Raw genomic sequence first — 18,311 nt, 5'->3', positions numbered from 1 at the left:
AAAGAACAGTGAGAAGGAAATACATTAAAACAGATGTAAATCTAAGATCGCCTTAGTCATGATGCTGGAATGGGGTCACATGGTGACTTTGTCCTTGTGGACCACAGTGTAAGGTGGCATGATCATCAAAACATTAAACTCATTCACTTTCCTAGCTGATGTAATTGTTATTAGGAAGGTCATTTTGAAATTGAGAAATATTCTAGAGAGTTGTGCAAGATGCTCATTTGGAAGCCCCATCAGCTTTGTTAGGACAAGATTCAACACCCATGAAGGCAGAAGTTTCCTGATGGGGAGAAGCACACTTTACCATACCCGTACGAGACCAGGAGACTTTAGGGTGAGAGAAGAAGGGGTTTGTCCTTAATTTAATTGTGATGAGCAGAAATTGCTGCTATATGGACATTTAGGGACGCTAAAATTAAGCCCAAGCCCCAAGACTTAAGGTGTAAAATGAACTCTAGCACTGCAGGGACCCCAGCTGAAGCTAGTGAGTCCTTTACCAGTAGGCCAGATAGCAGACCATTTCCACTTTTGTTCATAGCATTTTAGCATGAAACCTTCCTGTAAGACACTGGCCTGAACCCTCTGACAACAGAAAATGTTGACATTAACAGCAGGTCATCCTCCACATTGCTAGGTGTAGTGTGTCTGAGATGGAATGCAGAACATAGTCACAGCAGAAGTGATAAAGGCACAAAGTCAAACAGCAGAAATCCATTCAGTGGGGCTGCTAGTAGCCTGGGTAGTGGTCAGCACCTCAGACATACAGAGATTGAAGGTGTTACCAGCATCTGAACTGGTGAAGAGACCAAGTTAGTTAGTTCTGAGATGTCTGATGTCAGAAAAAGGTGACAGTGGTACTGTTTGAGTCTCTGGGATCTTCATAGGTCAGCAGCATGAATTTGGAGAGAGATGGTGCTTCCTCTTTTTCTTTTGCTTATGGTCCTCTTGTGAGGAGAAGTATTTCCTCTTCTCTCCCCCTTTTTTTTAACCCTGATGGGCATCTGCAAGCACTTGCAATGTCAAGACATCTGTATCAGTGATGGAGAGTTGGTGCCAGGGGTAATGATGACAAGTAAGAATCAGACACAGAGGAGGTTGCTTCCTGCATCCTCACTAAGGCTATTGAGGCCTTAACAGATGGCAGTGGCTTGGTCTTCAGTGCTTTTTTTGACTTAACCATTACCAGTGGTATCAGATGGTACCAGTAGGAGGCAGAGTTGAGTCCGGTTCCATCCCTGCGATAGAAAGCTATGCTAAGGCCAGAGCAGCAAAATCAGTCTTGGATCCTGCATGAGAGGAATTCAGCATGAAGGCTGCACTTGGTATCCTGGATGGTCCTGGAGTAGCAGGCTGTAGGCACCAAGAGGCCAAATGAACTTGTAGCCTCAAGTGCCCCTCCATTCTTGTTCTGGGAGTGAAGGCATGGCAAAATGTGTACTGAGTTACCAAATGGATTGTGCCCAGACACAGATACAGGATACAGGCATTGGTCTTTGGTATGATCACTGGGCAGGAGGCACACATCTTGGAGCCCTTACAGAGCTCTGTGCCCAACATGGCACCAATGAGAAGGTGAAGGAGCCTGATACAAAGGCAGGCTACATACACTAAAGTTATCCTCTACTCCTCCACACTTACTAACTACAAGAAAATAATCATACATTAGACTAAGAGAAGAACTTAGATTGTAAACTATTTGGGACGGGGACTGTCTTTTTGTTCTGTGTTTGTACAGTGCCTAGCACAATGGGGTCTTGGTCCATGACTAGGAATCCTTGTATAGTAATACAAATAAATACATAAATAATACATAAATAAATAATTTAACCTGACACAAGGATGAATCCCATTTTCTCTCCATGACAGCAGCAAAGCAAATGAGGTGGTTGGGGGGTGTACACCCTTATACAGAATAGGGTAATGATGTCACCCTTACAGCATATCCCACCCGTTTCCCCAACAAACAGCTCAACCCGAGGAACACCACATCCACAAATGGAAATGCACAGAAACCCAGAAGACTAGTCTTTACAATATGCCCTATTTTAATTTGATATATTACATCATCCTGTTTTCACAAACTATGAAATCTGCATGTTCACTCACAATTTCTTTGAAAAGTTGAGTCCTTTCTTTTGCCTGATATTTGGCTAATATTAAAAGTTCATAGGCACATTATTAAGTGTAACTTTGAAACATAATAGATTTGTTGATGAGTGTATACAGGTTCTTATGCAGTGAACTAGGAATATTAAATGGCAGAGATAAACTCTATTGAAATGTAAATTGTGAACGACAATAAACAATTTCATAACTCTCCAACTGCACTGTAAATACCTAACTGCTCTTTAGGTTTGTACACCCTGTATATCACATAAATAACACAGAGTAGGTGACTTTGAAGCTGTAATACCACAAGATAATTGAGTCTGCAATATGTAGATAGATGATCTTATAACTTATTATAGTTGTGTTATATATGTTACAGTATAGTATGCTTTCATTAGTTGTACCCAACCAAGCGTAATCAAGTAAAACCAAGTGTAATCAAATCCCTATTTAATAAGGGTTACCGATACAAATAAAGGAATTAAAAGTAAATGTTTACTTACTTTCAATTATCACTTTTCTGCCGGCCCAGTTGTCTTTAATAAGTTGTATATTTCCAAAATGTGCATCACTAAAGAAGATACGGTTAGTACCCGTTCCTTTCAGGTTGTAGTCAAAAGCCAATGCTATCACATTTTTGAAGTAGTCTGGATTTTCATATGGCCTTACTGGTGAATTTAAATTGGTCTCATCTGAAAGATGTATACTTTTTAATATCGTCCTTCCTGAATACAGCAAGTAACCTTCATGTCTCAGACAAGTGACACCATCCTCTCCAAGATAGCCATGTGCACAAGCACACATTCTCTGTGCATTTCCTCGATACAGACAAAGTTGCTGACATCCACCATTGTTCTTGGCACAAACATTAGTACCTGTAAAGAAAAATTAGTCTGGCTTTTGTAATTGTCACAGTTGGTTGACTTAAATCAGAATAAGCTTTTATTAAGCATACAAAGGATTCTTTGATGTAACCATTTGTGTTATATTTGTTAATGCAACAGAGCACTATGAAAGTAAAAAAGAACCATTATTGTTTAGGTCTCAAAATTCTGACCACCACCCTAAACTAATTTTTAAAAAAGAATTTATGAGCATGGATAATTAATGTTGTTTTCAAATGGTAACAGTACATATTTTACAAATACAGAATATGTAATTACTCAATCTTAAGGAATTGAAAATCTGTGAATTTTACTAACTTTTTCAACAGTTTTTAAGAGATGGTTTAAAAAAAAAAACGTTACTTGCAAAAAAAAAAATCAACTTTCAATATCCTTAGGTTACAATAATTTATTTCACAAATTTGTATTTATCTTCTACCAAAATTTAAATATATATCAACATATGGAAAGACTCATTACCAATATTTTATTGAGCTATTTCACAATGTTTAGATGTATAGCTATTTGCTAACATTTTATTTTCAATTCCTTTGATTGCTGACTTAAAAAAAATTCCCCCTACCAAATGTACACAATTAAGGAATTATTGTCAAAATAATAATTTCTGTGTGATTTTATGACATCAAAGATTACAAAACTGTCAGAAATTGCAGATAAAGTATTTTTGTCTGTCTTTTCAGTACTTTGTATGTAGTCTGTTTCACTAGCTTCCATAGTTTACTTTGTGCATTTGACAGCATTTTCGGTATAGTCAATTTGACTCACACTATAGTTACTTTTCCATTTGTGAGAGTTTTCCACACAACAGTGGAGAAAAAAACTTTTTAAAAAAAGTTGTTTTGTGGTTGTAAAACCACAAAATTTGTCCGGTAACTCAGGGCACATTTACTTTAAACATATGTATTGATTTATGTATTTATTTATATAATTGCTATATTTTAAGCTGGGTATCCTTCTCGGTGAAAACAATGGCTCTTTTATGAGTATAAACACTGTCACCATTTCTTTTTGCTAAGATAAAGTTAGAAAAAACTTGAAAGTTATTACACATATCCTTGCCCCTAAGGAGATAACTATAGTAAAATAAAATGAAAACATTGTGGAGAGTTATTTGTACACCATTTTTATCAGATTTTTTGATGGTTCTTTAAAGTATTAGTAGGCTAGATGGGAGATGTTTTTCTTTTGTCATGGAAGATGTTTTTCTCAAACTTCTATATATTCCTATATTCCTCTCTCTATATCTATACACATTGAAATGGTATTTAAAATCAATGAAATATAGAAGAAATAATGTTTACTTTATTTCTTCTATATTTCATTGATTTTAAATACCATTATAATGTTATCCAGTAAGGCCATGATCCTGAAACCATGCAGAATTTCACTGATGCGGGGACAGAAGTTTGCTTGCAGATCATAGTGCAGGATTTGTACTTCAGAAAGGGTAAAACAGATGTTTGGGGGAAAGAAATGAGAATTAATCACTTGTCACATGTTTTTTTATTAGTGCTAGACAGGTCATGAAGCAAGATAATTGCATTTTATAACTTCATTTAACTATTTTAGCTAAATAATAATAATAACTTAAATGAGAGAGAAAAAAAATCCAAAAATATTTTTCCCATTTTTCCCCCTTTGCCTTCGTGGCTCATTGACAGCCCCTCCAGAAGACATTTAACATTTGTAGCCTAGTAAAAATCATTCAACTATAATAAAACATGTTTTTCAAACTAACAATCAAAAGATTTTTTATCATTTTATTTTTTTTCCAATAACTGTCTCACCCATCACTAGTACAATCAAGTCTTTAAAGATCTAGTTAAAAATCATTTAAAAAAAAGACTATTTTTCAACCAATTTTTCTATATTCCTGGCTCTATTATACACAAAGCCCTTCCAAGAAAGCAGAATATTAACTCTTTCTAAGCCCACTTAAAAAAAACAGTTAAAGATGAGTGAGGGATTTTTTTTTTAGTCCACAAAATATTATCTCTTTAATCTTCTGAAATCACATGTACAGAGCCCTAACAATGGCAACACCCAGCAAATTGTCCAAAAGAGAGCTTTCTATTCTACATCACTAAAACATCTTTTTAAAAATAATGAAAATACACTATGTTAGAAAACTAGAAAAGTCAGTGGTATTTATTGTAAGCATTATGTCTATCATATGTATGAAAAAACAAACCCGCAAAAAACAAAAACAAAACACCACATCCTCTAAAAGGCATAACAGATTCCACGATGTGTAATATTTTAATTACAGCACTTTGTGGATGCCAGGAACACCAGACACATGGTCTTATCAGAGTACAAGGCAAACCTTATTAATTTAAACTTGATATGTACTTGGGTGTGCATGCACAATTTAGACTGGATTCACTGTTTTTTTGGTGGTAACTCTGTGTTTGAAGGAAACAAATATAATCTCTGCTAGAATTCTGGTCAGCTTTGCTCACCAACAGCTTGATCCAAAGTCCACTGAAATCAATGTTAACCTATCCACCGCCTTAAGTTGCTACGGATGATCAGGAAGCTTTGAGCTTTGGCTGTCTAATTAAATCAGTTAGCATGGTATTGATCCATTACTGATTGATTCTTAATGCCTCCTGGCAATTGGAAGGCAGGCTGCCAGGTTTCCCCGAACAAGCTGATATTAGGCTCACTCTGAGGAAGTTCTCACTTGATGGTGATCTCACAATTTTGGTATTAATTCCAACCTTTTCTTTTTCAGGGAAGGTGATTGAGAAGGTTGTGGCAAAGCAACTATGGTCTAGAGTAAAACATGAAATTTGGAATTCTGAGTTTCCCTTGATCCCTTTCAGTCGTACCTTAGGCTTGCACAGGGTACTGGATAATTTTTAATCATTGACTTGTGATGGACAAGTGCCAGGTATCCATGTTCATTATTTTACATCAGTTTAAGGCCCATGTCCTGCTCAGACACATGGATCTGGTTTTTGTTTTGTTTTGTTTTACTATTGAAAGAGTAATGGGGGGATTTTGTTTCATATATTTTCTTTAGGAACACTGTTAGAAAATTATAATTTAAAAAAGGAACAATGTGGAGAATTTTAAAAAAAACTTTCATAAAACAAGGATGATTTTGCTTTTCATATTATCCAAAATTAATACACAAAAAGGGTAACATATGATATTAAAGTCATTATTAATATAATTAGCAAGAGCAAACCTTTTTCTCGTTGTCTGTTAAAAACTTTCACTTCCTTCAGGTTTATTCCTAGGCCAGTCCTCATGGTCACAGCATCTGTGGCATCATTCTTATGACCTCTTCTGATCGAGCCATTAGCATGTGCTCTGCCAAAAAAAGTTGAAGATGGCTGATCAACAACCCTCATATAATTAAAATCAAACAAGTAATTAAAATGCGACAGACAGCTGGCCTACTAGAAGCTGAAGAAATCAACTCTTTTCTGTGACATTGATATGCTTTGAATTCAAAAAGTACCTTTTTCTGTGGAAATTGCATAGCTTTGTGAGATCCTTTCTGTGACCTTGCTATGGAATGGCTAATCCTACAAGGGTGAAGTATCTGGTACTGAAATAACATTTTGAGACTCAAATACTTATGGAAAAATAAATTACCTGTCAGACCAGTAGATGTAAGCTCCAAAGACTGCTACTGAAAACATATCCACATTGCTCCCTGACAGCACAATCTCCCGGTTCCCTCCATTCTCAAGGTCGATTCTTTCTATCTTGTCTGTACGAGCATCACACCAGTATAATTTATTTTCCTAAAGATCAATTTCAAAGTAAACTTCAACAATCTATTTTTGTCTGAGAATTGTATTATGAACATAACAGAATGCTAAAGTGGAAGACCAACTTGTAATGCAATATATTTAATGCACATTTAATATGTAGTAGAAGATACAGGAACACACCTCATAGTCAATGGAGATTCCATTAGGCCAGGCAATCCCCAAGCTCACAAGCACAACCTTCTCAGACCCATCTAACCGTGCCTTGCCAATGCAGGGAGTCTGTCCCCATTCTGTCCAGAACAAATACCTAAAATATTGCAGAAATTCACAATAAATAGATGAACATGTGCAGACCTGCATATATTTGGCAACAAAATATAAGTGCAGTTCATATCAAATCAATGTTTACAAATATAAAACTCCAAAGGATTCTGATATTGAACTGGCATAAATAACACATTGCTGTCCTTTTAAAGATGAAACATGCTTTACAGAGACTAATCATCTTATTCAACTTGCTTGATCAATTCCTTGATATCTCAGCCTTTGTTTTAATATCTCTACTTTTTAGCAAATGCTTAGGTAGGCAAAAATGTACAATGTAGCAATCAATACGAAAGCTCAAGCAGTTTCATGGGTTGCTACTAGGTTTCTGATCAATCAAAACATTTGGGACACTGGTTAATAGAAACTGCTAGGCCCTATTAACAATTCTTCAAGTTAAAGTCAGAAAGGCAAACTTTTTCTCACCTCTATGAGAAGAATAAACCTTGGTCAACTTTGATATCCCCTATTTGCTAAGGTAATTAAGGGCCTGATCAAAAGGGCCCTGAAGTCAAGAGGAGTTTTTACACTGATCTCAATATGCTTTGGATCAGGGCCTAATACCACTACTGTAGTTTGTATGAAGTAAGTGATATTTGCCTATTATATATTGCATTTCTGTAGCTTATTTGTAAAACTGCAGTGCTCTTCCCTTTATGTTTTGATTTGAGATACAAAGATATAGGTGGTGAGGTTTTTTTAGACAAGGTAGGTGATTTATCTTTTATTGGACCAATTTCTGCTTTTTTAAACTTGTTATAAAAATATTTTGATGTAGTTCCATATGTTGACAAAACATGAGCATATCAGAGACACATTAGAATATACCTTAACAAATCCAGTATTCTATTAACAAATTTAGCAGAAAATTGCATTACCGCAGTGTTAAGGTCATTTTGGTCAATTCCTGAACAGCACAAAAACCAACATAAAAAAGTCTGAAGCAAACAGAATATACTTTCTGTTTCATATATATTAATAAATACACTCACATATGTGTACCAAAAAAAAAAAAAAGAAATAAAAAGCCACATAACAACATAGCTCTGACCATAATAAAACAAATTCAGCTTTTTGGAACATGATGTTTGCATATACTTACAACATATTTAAGTAATTTTTGAAGAGCTTTACATTTTTAACAATTATATTCTTACAACATTTCATCTATGTTCTGTAAACAAACACACACACACAGGATATTAAAATGTAATGGATGCATCTGAGTATAAAGACCAGTTTCTTAATTGATGTACATAGCATAGCTCTATTGACTATGGAGCTATGTCAATTGACACTAGGTGCCTCATTAAATCACAGACCTATAATTATTATCCAACAGAACCGTGAAACTGCAAGAAAAAAAAATAGAATTCCCTTAAAATACAAATATAGAATATTTATTTATTATGGGGAGCACCTTTAATAAATTAGACACCTTCAGTCTAAAAATATGGAATATTCCCTGAAAATAAGAGACTCATATTCAAAAGACAGGCAGAAGGTTGGTGGAAGGGGAACAAAACAGAAGCAGAGTAACCAAGGTACTAATTCACCATATCCTGACAAAATGAGATTACATTCAATAATTAACTACTCATAACTACACCACTGGGCATGCTGGGAAGGGGGGATGCTTAGATCAAAGCTCTGCCTACAGCCTGTTCTGAGCAGAATGAGGGAATGTAGCAAGTCTACAGAGCCTGCTTCCTTCCGTGAGATGAGTGCTGTGGTACAGAACACCAGCTCAAAGGAAGAGAGGGAACATATGACACCCCTTCTACTCCACTGCACCTTTAATTACGAACATAGTTAACACATTGGGCACAGTTTAAATGAAGTTGAGTAAAGATTTTTTTGAATTAATATTGTGAAATATGAAAGTTTAAATTTTCACACATAGAATACAATAGAATATTTTAATGTTCAGACCATTAGTTTCTACCAACTAGCGAGGATTTCAAACTCTTCCTGGCTTCCTCTAGCAAGAAATGAGCAGGATCTTTCTTTTAATAAGAGATTTCTTACATCTAGTCCACTAATACTTTCTACAGAGACAGCATCCTCAAAACAAATAGCTATCAATAACTCAGAACATGCCAAAATGGAGTTTAATAATAGATTCCTCTGTTCTATATATAAAGTGGACAGTATTGTTGAAAACGTAGCTCTACACTAAATGCAACATTATATACTTATTAAATGCACTCCTGAACTCACGAAGAGTGCACATACACTCTTTGACCAAATGAAAGCTTGTAAAGGCAATCTACTCCCCAGTTGACTCAGGTTTGTCCTGGGCAGATTGTACCTACAAGTGAGAAAGACCAGGGTGTCCTATCTGGCTATCACTTTGGCAACACTTGTATATCTTGACATGCTAATGAGGTATTAATGAAATTAATATAAATTAGTTAAATGCATCTACAAGAGTGTGAGAATATGGATGCTGGATTGACTTTGGGGGAGCATTAAAATAGGGTTGCAGGGAATGATGCCAGAAGCAACAACTGTAGGGAAGGAGGAGATGGGTGCTGTAAGGGGCTAGACAAAGAGGAGGTCCATTTTAACTGGCACTCTGGTTAAAAGTATCATATACTAGTTTCTTTGTAGTAAAATATCCTTCCTGTCCATAGTAAAAGGCATTCATCTTTAAACTTCATGTCATAAGTGAAAGACATCATGACAAATATGAAAAATAATATTTTATTATTCAAATATTAAATATAATACATATCTTATTCTATAGAATTTAACAACTACATCAGGTAACTTCTAAGTTTCTAAGATATTAAGCTAAAGAGGGACCCAAAGAAACATAACCTGTCAAAATTTCCAAAAATGAGTGATTAAAAACTCACCTTAACTACATTTTCAATGCACCTTTAACTATGGAATAGCAATCAGCATCTCCAAGATTAACTATACTTGTATTCACATGTTTAATCAGCATTATTTTCTTGACATAGAAGTTACATTGAATGCTGACTTCAGAAAAACAGTTCTTCATTCTTTAGTTCAACTAAACACTTGTTAGTCTTTCTCTTAGAGTGCTAACTGCTTGTCTGAGACAACTCCAGTTACACACAAAAACCATATCTAGTAAGGTAAAAATTCATTTGGGACTCCTAACCAGAAGTTTGTAGGGAAAGAAGCCCTGAAATACACTGTCAAAAAACTAGCAGAATGACATAGAATAGATGTTGCTAACTGATGTAGAAAAATGTATAGGATCTTCCCAGAAAGGTGTCAATGTACGTATCTTGTGGATCTCTGAAGATGGCACTTCCCTATATAGAGAGGAAACAACAGGATGAAAAGAGATGATGTTAAGCTTAATCTACTTGAAGTTAATATGAAATATCTGAGGTTAATTTGAATGGGACAGAGGAAACAGTCTTCAGTATTTCTGAAATTTTTCAGTGTGAATTAGGTAAGTACATAAAGTTAAAATACCTAAACTAATCAGGAACCTTCTCCTTGGCTTCATCCAAGAAAATCAAAATTAGTCAAATCCATATCATCTTGCAGGCATAAGTGAGGTGAGGCAGACAAGTTGCCGTATAGGTCTAAGGTACCTTTCTGAACTTACTCAGTATGGTTTATATTACTATCTAGAAACATTATCAGAAGGGGATGAACGATGCATGGTTTATATTTTGCTATGACTGGCAGAATTAATAAATAGAGCTGTTTGGGAATTTGAAGATAATTTGTTTTTTGACCGAAAACACCAGTTCATCAAACTTGAAAGGGGCTGTTTTGATTAAAATTTTCAGGAATGTTTCCCAGAGATCCATGATGGTATTTCTGCTCAAAACCAGAGAAAGAGAGAGAGCTCCCCAGTGATACCTACCTGTATTCACATAGGATGCAGAAGACTGGGGAGATGCCTGATTGACAGCAGGGATTTGAACACAGTTCTCTCATATCCAGGTGAGTGCCCTAACAAATGGGTTATAGTCTGTGATCACTCCTGTTGGAGCTGTTGCACTTTGTATAACTAATTAATTGGGCCACAGAGAGAGGGAGAGTGACTGGCTTGATAGATGCAGATGCAGGAGATACAAGTCCCTGTACTCACTCAGGGAAAACAGAGACTCGAACCTGGTTCTCCCCTCCCTCCTACATCCCATGAGTGCCATAACCACTGAATTATTGGCTATTCTGTGATTTTGCTCACATTGTTTTTTTGTGAAAAAGATATTGGAAGATCTCTGGTTCTCCCTAATGCAGAATGAGAAATTTTTCAACATCTCTAAAAGTTTCAAGGGATAAGAAAACAATTTCCCTCTCAACTTTACTTATAAGGGTTTAACAATAGTCATTTTCATTTCCCTTTTGCAGCTGTCAACTTTGGTTTCATTGACATAGAGCTGGGGTATAAGCAGCTATTAAAGGTTTATCTAGAAAGAAGGCAAGAGGGGGAGGAGTGAGGAAAGGAGGCCTACATCTCACATAATAAAGAATTTATTACCACCATCCACCTATCCAAAAGATGCCTTTGCCCCAGAGACTTCATTCTTTCCTGAAGAAATCACAGAGGTGCAGTCTGGGGCTGGGTAGAGGTTTACAACTTCAGAATTTATCTCAAGTGACATTTTTGAGGCTTAGAATAAAAGACAGAGATCCAGCCAAATTGGGATATACTGTCTTGCCACAAGAGGAACACTTACTAATTAATGTACCTTCGTATTCTCCACTTCCTCAATCATTTTGAACACACTCTGAAACCTAGAAAGCTTAATAAGACTGCAGAAACTAAAGAATCTTTCCACTACTGAATTTGTTCATAAATCATTTCATACACAGCACACTGTTCTCTTTTTTTTCTACTGTCTTGTACTTCAACTGGAATTACTGAACAAAATCCTCCAGACAGTAATTCACCTGCCATTTGTTGTACTAGCTACTTTTGCGTTGCACCAAATCATAGTATTTTAAGATTAGAGGAGAGAAAGAGAAGGCACAGTAATCCAGTACAAAGATTTTTCCCCCCTACCATAGCAAACAAGAAAATTCTCATTTTTAGCACTGCCATTTCTCTTTTACCTCCTTATATGGCTATTTAGGGTTTATTCCTTTAGTAATTTAAAACAGGAGACAGTCAGGAACCGGCCTGTGAAAAATGTTTGCATTGAAACACAAAACACACACGCCTGCTTCCAGGTTTAAGTGAAAGAAAAAGCTCCTTAACATTCATTCCCACTCAAGGCCTCTGGATCCACCCTCCCCCATAAGCAGGTTTCAGATTTTAGATGTCTCTGCAGAATGAAGATTGGGGCTACAATCCCTCTCTCCTCCCCCAAATACTTGGGAGTAGCTGACTGTTTCTTTTCCTACATTCTAAGCTCTTTTAGGTGGGGGATTTATTTATAGAGCTCACTACTGCAACCTGCTGGCACTCCCCAGGTAAAATAAATCTGCACAATACTTCCTGTGAGTTTTCCCTAGTCAGGCGTAAGTAATTGTACTTGAGGAATATATAAATAATGGTGGTCACATCTTCATTAAAACATTTACCCTGAAGTTGGAGCTTGTTTAAATACACAAGCCCCTTTGGGCAAGAGTACTTTATCTGACTCTACTGTGCTTCATTCGGGGCTTTTTGAGGTGCTTTGTCTCAGAGAAGCGCAGCTGTCCTGACAATTTGTAGACAGAGATGTGGTCACTCACATAGCTGGGTTCCGATCCCTTAGTTGTTCTGAAGACAAAAAACAAGGCCGTGAACTGTCAGCAGAAGTAGACAGGCCATCAGTGGAGTTATCTGAACACAGGAGTTATGTCATGTTGAGGAGGCAGACTTTGAGATTCTGCACTAGCTGAAACCTCTGGTTGCTTCCACCTTCAACCCAAGATATAATGAATTATAATAATCCAAGCTGAAGAATACATATATCACTATTGTTAGATCCTTATCCTGGATGAAAAGAAAACAGTTTCAGAAGTCCTTTTCCATCACTGATGCTAACTGAATGTCGAGGCTTAGTGGTAAGTTGGAAGAACCACTCTAGGCTTCACACCACTATGAAGAACTCCCCTGACTGAATGTAAAAGCTGATTTCCTGTAGGTATTTGATCTCCTTATGATGGGAGTTAGTTGAATCTGTGGAAAATGAGATATATAGACGTATATATGACTTTCTAAGGGACTTTTGTGTTTTCCGTGAGGTTGGCAAGTTCAATTTTCTGAAAGAGACATTGATAATGCATTAGCAGTAGACACAGTTGTTCTCCACTTGTCTTTGCCTGTCAGGGAGGGCCCAGGTTCTGTTTATATGTGGTCACTCAACTATGTCTCTGGGCTTCCCCATGTATAATGAAGCCAAATTCTATCATATAGTTAATGCAATCTGGTGTGATTTAGAATATTTTGTCTCGGGAAGTCCTTTTCATAGTTGATATTTTCTTCAAAGTAGGATGAGAATTCTTTGTAGTGGTCAATGTTTATGTCTGATGTTTCACTTACACAATCCAGAACACCTGTGCTGGCAACAGCTGTGCAGCTGTGATGGTAAGGGGATCTGTTATTACATCAGCATAGTCCACAGCACTTTGCAATTGGTGGATGGATCTGAAGAATGTTTTGTGCCACCACCATTCTATTCTTGTACCTAAGCACTTCATCAGATATAGTTTGTCCATGAACAATGGAGATCTTCTTGTTTGGTGCGGAGAAGATGTTAGATTGGGGCCAACACATTGATATTTATGGCCATCAAAGAATTACACCATTCTAATAGTTCATCACCACATTGGGCTTATTATAGTTGGGTAGTTTGTATTCTGACAATGTGCTGAAAACTTAAAGAGGATTCAAAAAAATTAAGCACACTTCTGATCTCTTGCTAGCCTTCAGGTAAAAGACAGCCTAAGAGTAGGGAAACTGTTCTGCAAATAGGGAAGTAGACTGTAATATTTAGTTTAAACAGAGATGTCATAGTAAGTATCTCAGTATATGAGAACATCCAATTTTTATAAAAACTGTTTTTTACAGTACAATCTTTGTCTGGTTTTATTGAAGACTCTAGCAGTAAACAGATGTCAGAATGAATGCCCAATTTACTAATTGTAGAGTTTTAATATTAGCATGCATTTTTTTACAAAGATATAGAAATATTTAAGTTACCCTTTTTCTGGGTGCACTGCTATGGATCTTGGCTGGTCCAGACCCTGGGATATAATTACGTATCGGAATGAGCCATTGAGTCTAGCAACTTCAATTAAGTTGAAGCCATGATCTGTCCAATATATGTTACCTAGGAGAAATACCAAGAAATTACTAAGAAAATAAACTACTTCTTTAAAAGACCAGCTGCTGTTTAATCTCAGCTGCATAAAACATAGCAGAGAATAATGTTCTGTATTTGTTTTAATATGTTTTTAGGTTTTATTACTCTCTCATTAAACATAGTTATTATGAACATATACTGAAGTGAAATTTGTAATTTTTAATCCTACTTTCAAACATTTCTAACTTAAGGTCCAAACCAAATCTGTATGTATCAAAACAAAGTTGAAACTCCACACCTAAGAAACAGGGGGCATTTTAATTTTCCAACTGTCTTCAAGCATAAGAGAATGTCTAAAACCATTTTTTCCACCTTATGGAATTCTTAGGAGATTTTTGCTAAATTCACAGTGAGTGATCGTCAATATGAAAAAAACATATCCAGAGGCTCTAAATATAGGAGAGAGTGAAGCAGAAAGAAAAAAAAATGCACCTCTGTGGCTAGAAGTACAGAAGTCTACTATTATCAAGTAGGGGTTTTTTTAGCATAAAAAAAGCCTATCAAAAAGGTATTTAAGAAATAATAAAGGCATTGGTGATACCCGCTATCCAATCCACTGCTATGCCTTCAACCCTTCCCAAGCCATTTGAAATTATGTCTTCTTTCCAGGTCTGGTCTCGTCTAGTTCTGCTAATTTTGTTGAAACCCATGTCAGTCCAGTAAATTGTGTCATTTCCTGGGGGAAAAAATACAGACAGAAAAAATATAATTAGTGAAAGCTATCACCTTGACTGGGGAATAATTCAATGAAAAATGTTCTGCTCAAAATGAACCTCACATTTTTGCTCAATCATCCACATGAGGAACTACATTGTTTCTTCACAATTTTAACGTTATTATATTAATACCTACCCCAGGATTAAGATAATAATATTTAAACACCATCCCCATCACCAACTACTTATTTTCCCCATTGTATTTAAAAAATAAATGTACAATGGGCTAGATCTTCCAGTAATGAAAATCAGAGTAGATCCAATGATCTTGAGAACAAGGACTGTCTTATACTACTGTATATTTACAACTAATATCATAACAGGGCCATGACCCTGATTTGGGCCATTGCTTTTACTGCCACAATACTTGTAATAAAAATAATATACTAACAGTATGCTTTCCAATGCGATACCTTCATATTTGTACTAATGTTATTTCTTTAATGCCAGTACTACTTTTTAAAAATAATTATTTCAACAACATTTGGGGCTCTTAAATATTATGGGGCAAATATTGGGAACTTCCTACATCTACCCCCTTTTCCTTGGCAATCATGCAGATAAAATGTTTGGAATCATCACGTATATCTAATAAAGATGTGAAAAAAACTCATGTAATGATACAAAGGAAGTTTAGAAATTTGACAACTTGTGACTCATCTTCTAAGTTAACACTGTAAACATATTGCAATTCCATTTGAATAGATGGCTAAATTCTGTCTTCAAAGTGGTCAAGTAGAGTCTTGGACTTATGGAGTGATTTATTTTCTCTCGGAAATGACTAGTTGATAAAGATCCAGGATATTCTTTCCCTGTTTATTTTTATTCTCATTGTGCACATAGCTCCTGTTATTTTCATGAACTAATAGACATGAAACAACAAAAGCAACAGCAAAACTTACATACATGTGGACCAATTTCAGAATGCTAACAAAGTACAACTCTGTGCTCAAAAACTGAAGCCAAATTGTTCATCTTTCTGCAGTTTCTCACAGACACCGCTGTCAAATTCTCTCTAAACCCACCCCAAACACATAAATGTCCTACGTCAGAAGGACATGCATTTGGCCTGTAACTCCAAAAATAAAATATGGCCAAAATTTAAAAAAACAAAAAATCAAATATGGCCTTGAGTAACTGGTTCAAATTGAGAAAGTAATTAGAACTAGACTCTCTAAAGTTTGTGCAAATTCATTTGGAATTGTATAGTTTACAAAGAGAGCCATTTCAAGCTGTTCTATTTACAAGGAAATCCTGCTTTTGAGAGACAGTGTATGATGGTGTGTGAATTACCTACAAAAGTGTATTGGGTAGATGAGACAACATGAAAATGTTGTATCTACTATTGTTACAAATAACTCTTAAGATCATAACTCAGAAAGATTACAGAGAAAATGTTTACTTGGTGCAATTAACAGCACTTTCTGAAAAAGTCATTATCACTGTTTTGCTGATGGTGCATCCTGTTCCCCAGACCATGAAATAGCAGAGCTGAAACTGTATAAACAGCAAACAGCTGGTACCTGGGTACACAGTCAGAAAGGGTGTTAGGGTGAGAAGTGGGGCAGAACATGTTTGGACTGGCTTTCAGAGATAGCAAAAAAACACTCGCATGAATATAGATGGGGCAAAAAAATAGTAACTTTTTTAAAAGAAAAAAGGAGAGGCATGCTATTTAAAGTGTGCACATCAGATAATTGATCTTTTTAAATAAGCCATTTAATAAACAAATGTTGACAGTGTTCTTTAAAACACCCAGATTAACCAAGGATGTTATGCTTATTTCCAAAATAGAAAATGTGTAAGTAGTTTAGTGATCTAAATCTATGAGGTAATTAAAAAAAAACCCATATTAATATATGTGATAAAATACCTGGAAAGAATATTCATAAGAACATAAGAAAGGCCGTACTGGGTCAGACCAAAGGTCCATCTAGCCCAGTATCCTGTCTACCGACAGTGGCCAATGCCAGGTGCCCAAGAGGGAGTGAACCTAACAGGCAACGATCAAGTGATCTCTCTCCTGCCATCCATCTCCACCCTCTGACAGACAGAGGCTAGGGACACCATTCCTTACCCGTCCTGGCTAATAGCCATTAATGGACTTAACCACCATGAATTTATCCAGTTCTCTTTTAAACGCTGTTGTAGTCCTAGCCTTCACAACCTCTTCAGGTAAGGAGTTCCACAAGTTGACTGTGCGCTGCGTGAAGAAGAACTTCCTTGTATTTGTTTTAAACCTGCTGCCTATTAATTTCATTTGATGACCCCTAGTTCTTGTATTATGGGAATAAGTAAATAACTTTTCCTTATCCACTTTCTCCAAATCACTCATGATTTTATATACCTCTACCATATCCTCCCTTAGTCTCCTCTTTTCCAAGCTGAAGAGTCCCAGCCTCTTTAATCTCTCCTCATATGGGACCTGTTCCAAACCCTTAATCATTTTAGTTGCCCTTTTCTGAACCTTTTCTAGTGCCAGTATATCTTTTTTGAGATGAGGAGACCACATCTGTACGCAGTATTCGAGATGAGGGCATATGATCGATTTATATAAGGGCAATAATATATTCTCAGTCTTATTCTCTATCCCCTTTTTAATGATTCCTAACATCCTGTTTGCTTTTTTGACCGCCTCTGCACACTGCGTGGACATTTTCAGAGAACTATCCACGATGATTCCAAGATCTTTTTCCTGACTTGTTGTAGCTAAATTAGCCCCCATCATATTGTATGTATAGTTGGGGTTATTTTTTCCAATGTGCATTACTTTACATTTATCCACATTAAATTTCATTTGCCATTTTGTTGCCAAATCACTTAGTTTTGTGAGATCTTTTTGAAGTTCTTCACAGTCTGCTTTGGACTTAACTATCTTTAGCAGTTTAGTATCATCTGCAAACTTTGCCACCTCACTGTTTACCCCTTTCTCCAGATCATTTATGAATAAGTTGAATAGGATTGATTCCTAGTATTAAAAGCATGACTTTTTCAAACTATAGTAATTAATAAATATTTGCATTTAAAATGGAAGTATATAGTACTTTATATAAGAAAATACATACATTATGCTGACACACTAACTGGGTCAAAAGAGCAGCATATGAAAGCCCATGAGACTCAGTTTTAGAAACAAGCTTCCAATTTAAAACAAAATGAAATAAATAAATAAAAATAAAATAAAATATAAACCCTCGCTACTCTGAGCTGATGAGGGCTGAGAACATA

At 36.0% G+C, this 18,311-nt stretch overlaps 1 protein-coding gene across 1 annotated transcript in view; it reads right to left on the bottom strand.

Moving 5' to 3' along the window:
- The window catches only part of LRP1B (LDL receptor related protein 1B), a 1,255,163-nt gene that overhangs the window by 363,502 nt on the left and 873,350 nt on the right, over positions 1–18,311 (bottom strand). The window contains exons 36-41 of the mRNA XM_054044441.1: positions 14,909–15,043; positions 14,205–14,334; positions 6,932–7,058; positions 6,630–6,781; positions 6,217–6,341; positions 2,619–2,990 (exon numbers count right to left, since the gene is read on the bottom strand). Of these exons, the coding sequence (XP_053900416.1) occupies positions 2,619–2,990; positions 6,217–6,341; positions 6,630–6,781; positions 6,932–7,058; positions 14,205–14,334; positions 14,909–15,043 (1,041 nt within the window). The remainder of the gene's footprint in view (positions 1–2,618; positions 2,991–6,216; positions 6,342–6,629; positions 6,782–6,931; positions 7,059–14,204; positions 14,335–14,908; positions 15,044–18,311) is intronic.

Source organism: Malaclemys terrapin, chromosome 11 (assembly GCF_027887155.1).
Source record: "Malaclemys terrapin pileata isolate rMalTer1 chromosome 11, rMalTer1.hap1, whole genome shotgun sequence".
NCBI classification, from domain to species: domain Eukaryota; kingdom Metazoa; phylum Chordata; order Testudines; family Emydidae; genus Malaclemys; species Malaclemys terrapin.
Note: the sequence above shows the minus strand (reverse complement) of the source record. Positions and strands in the feature narration are given on the sequence as shown.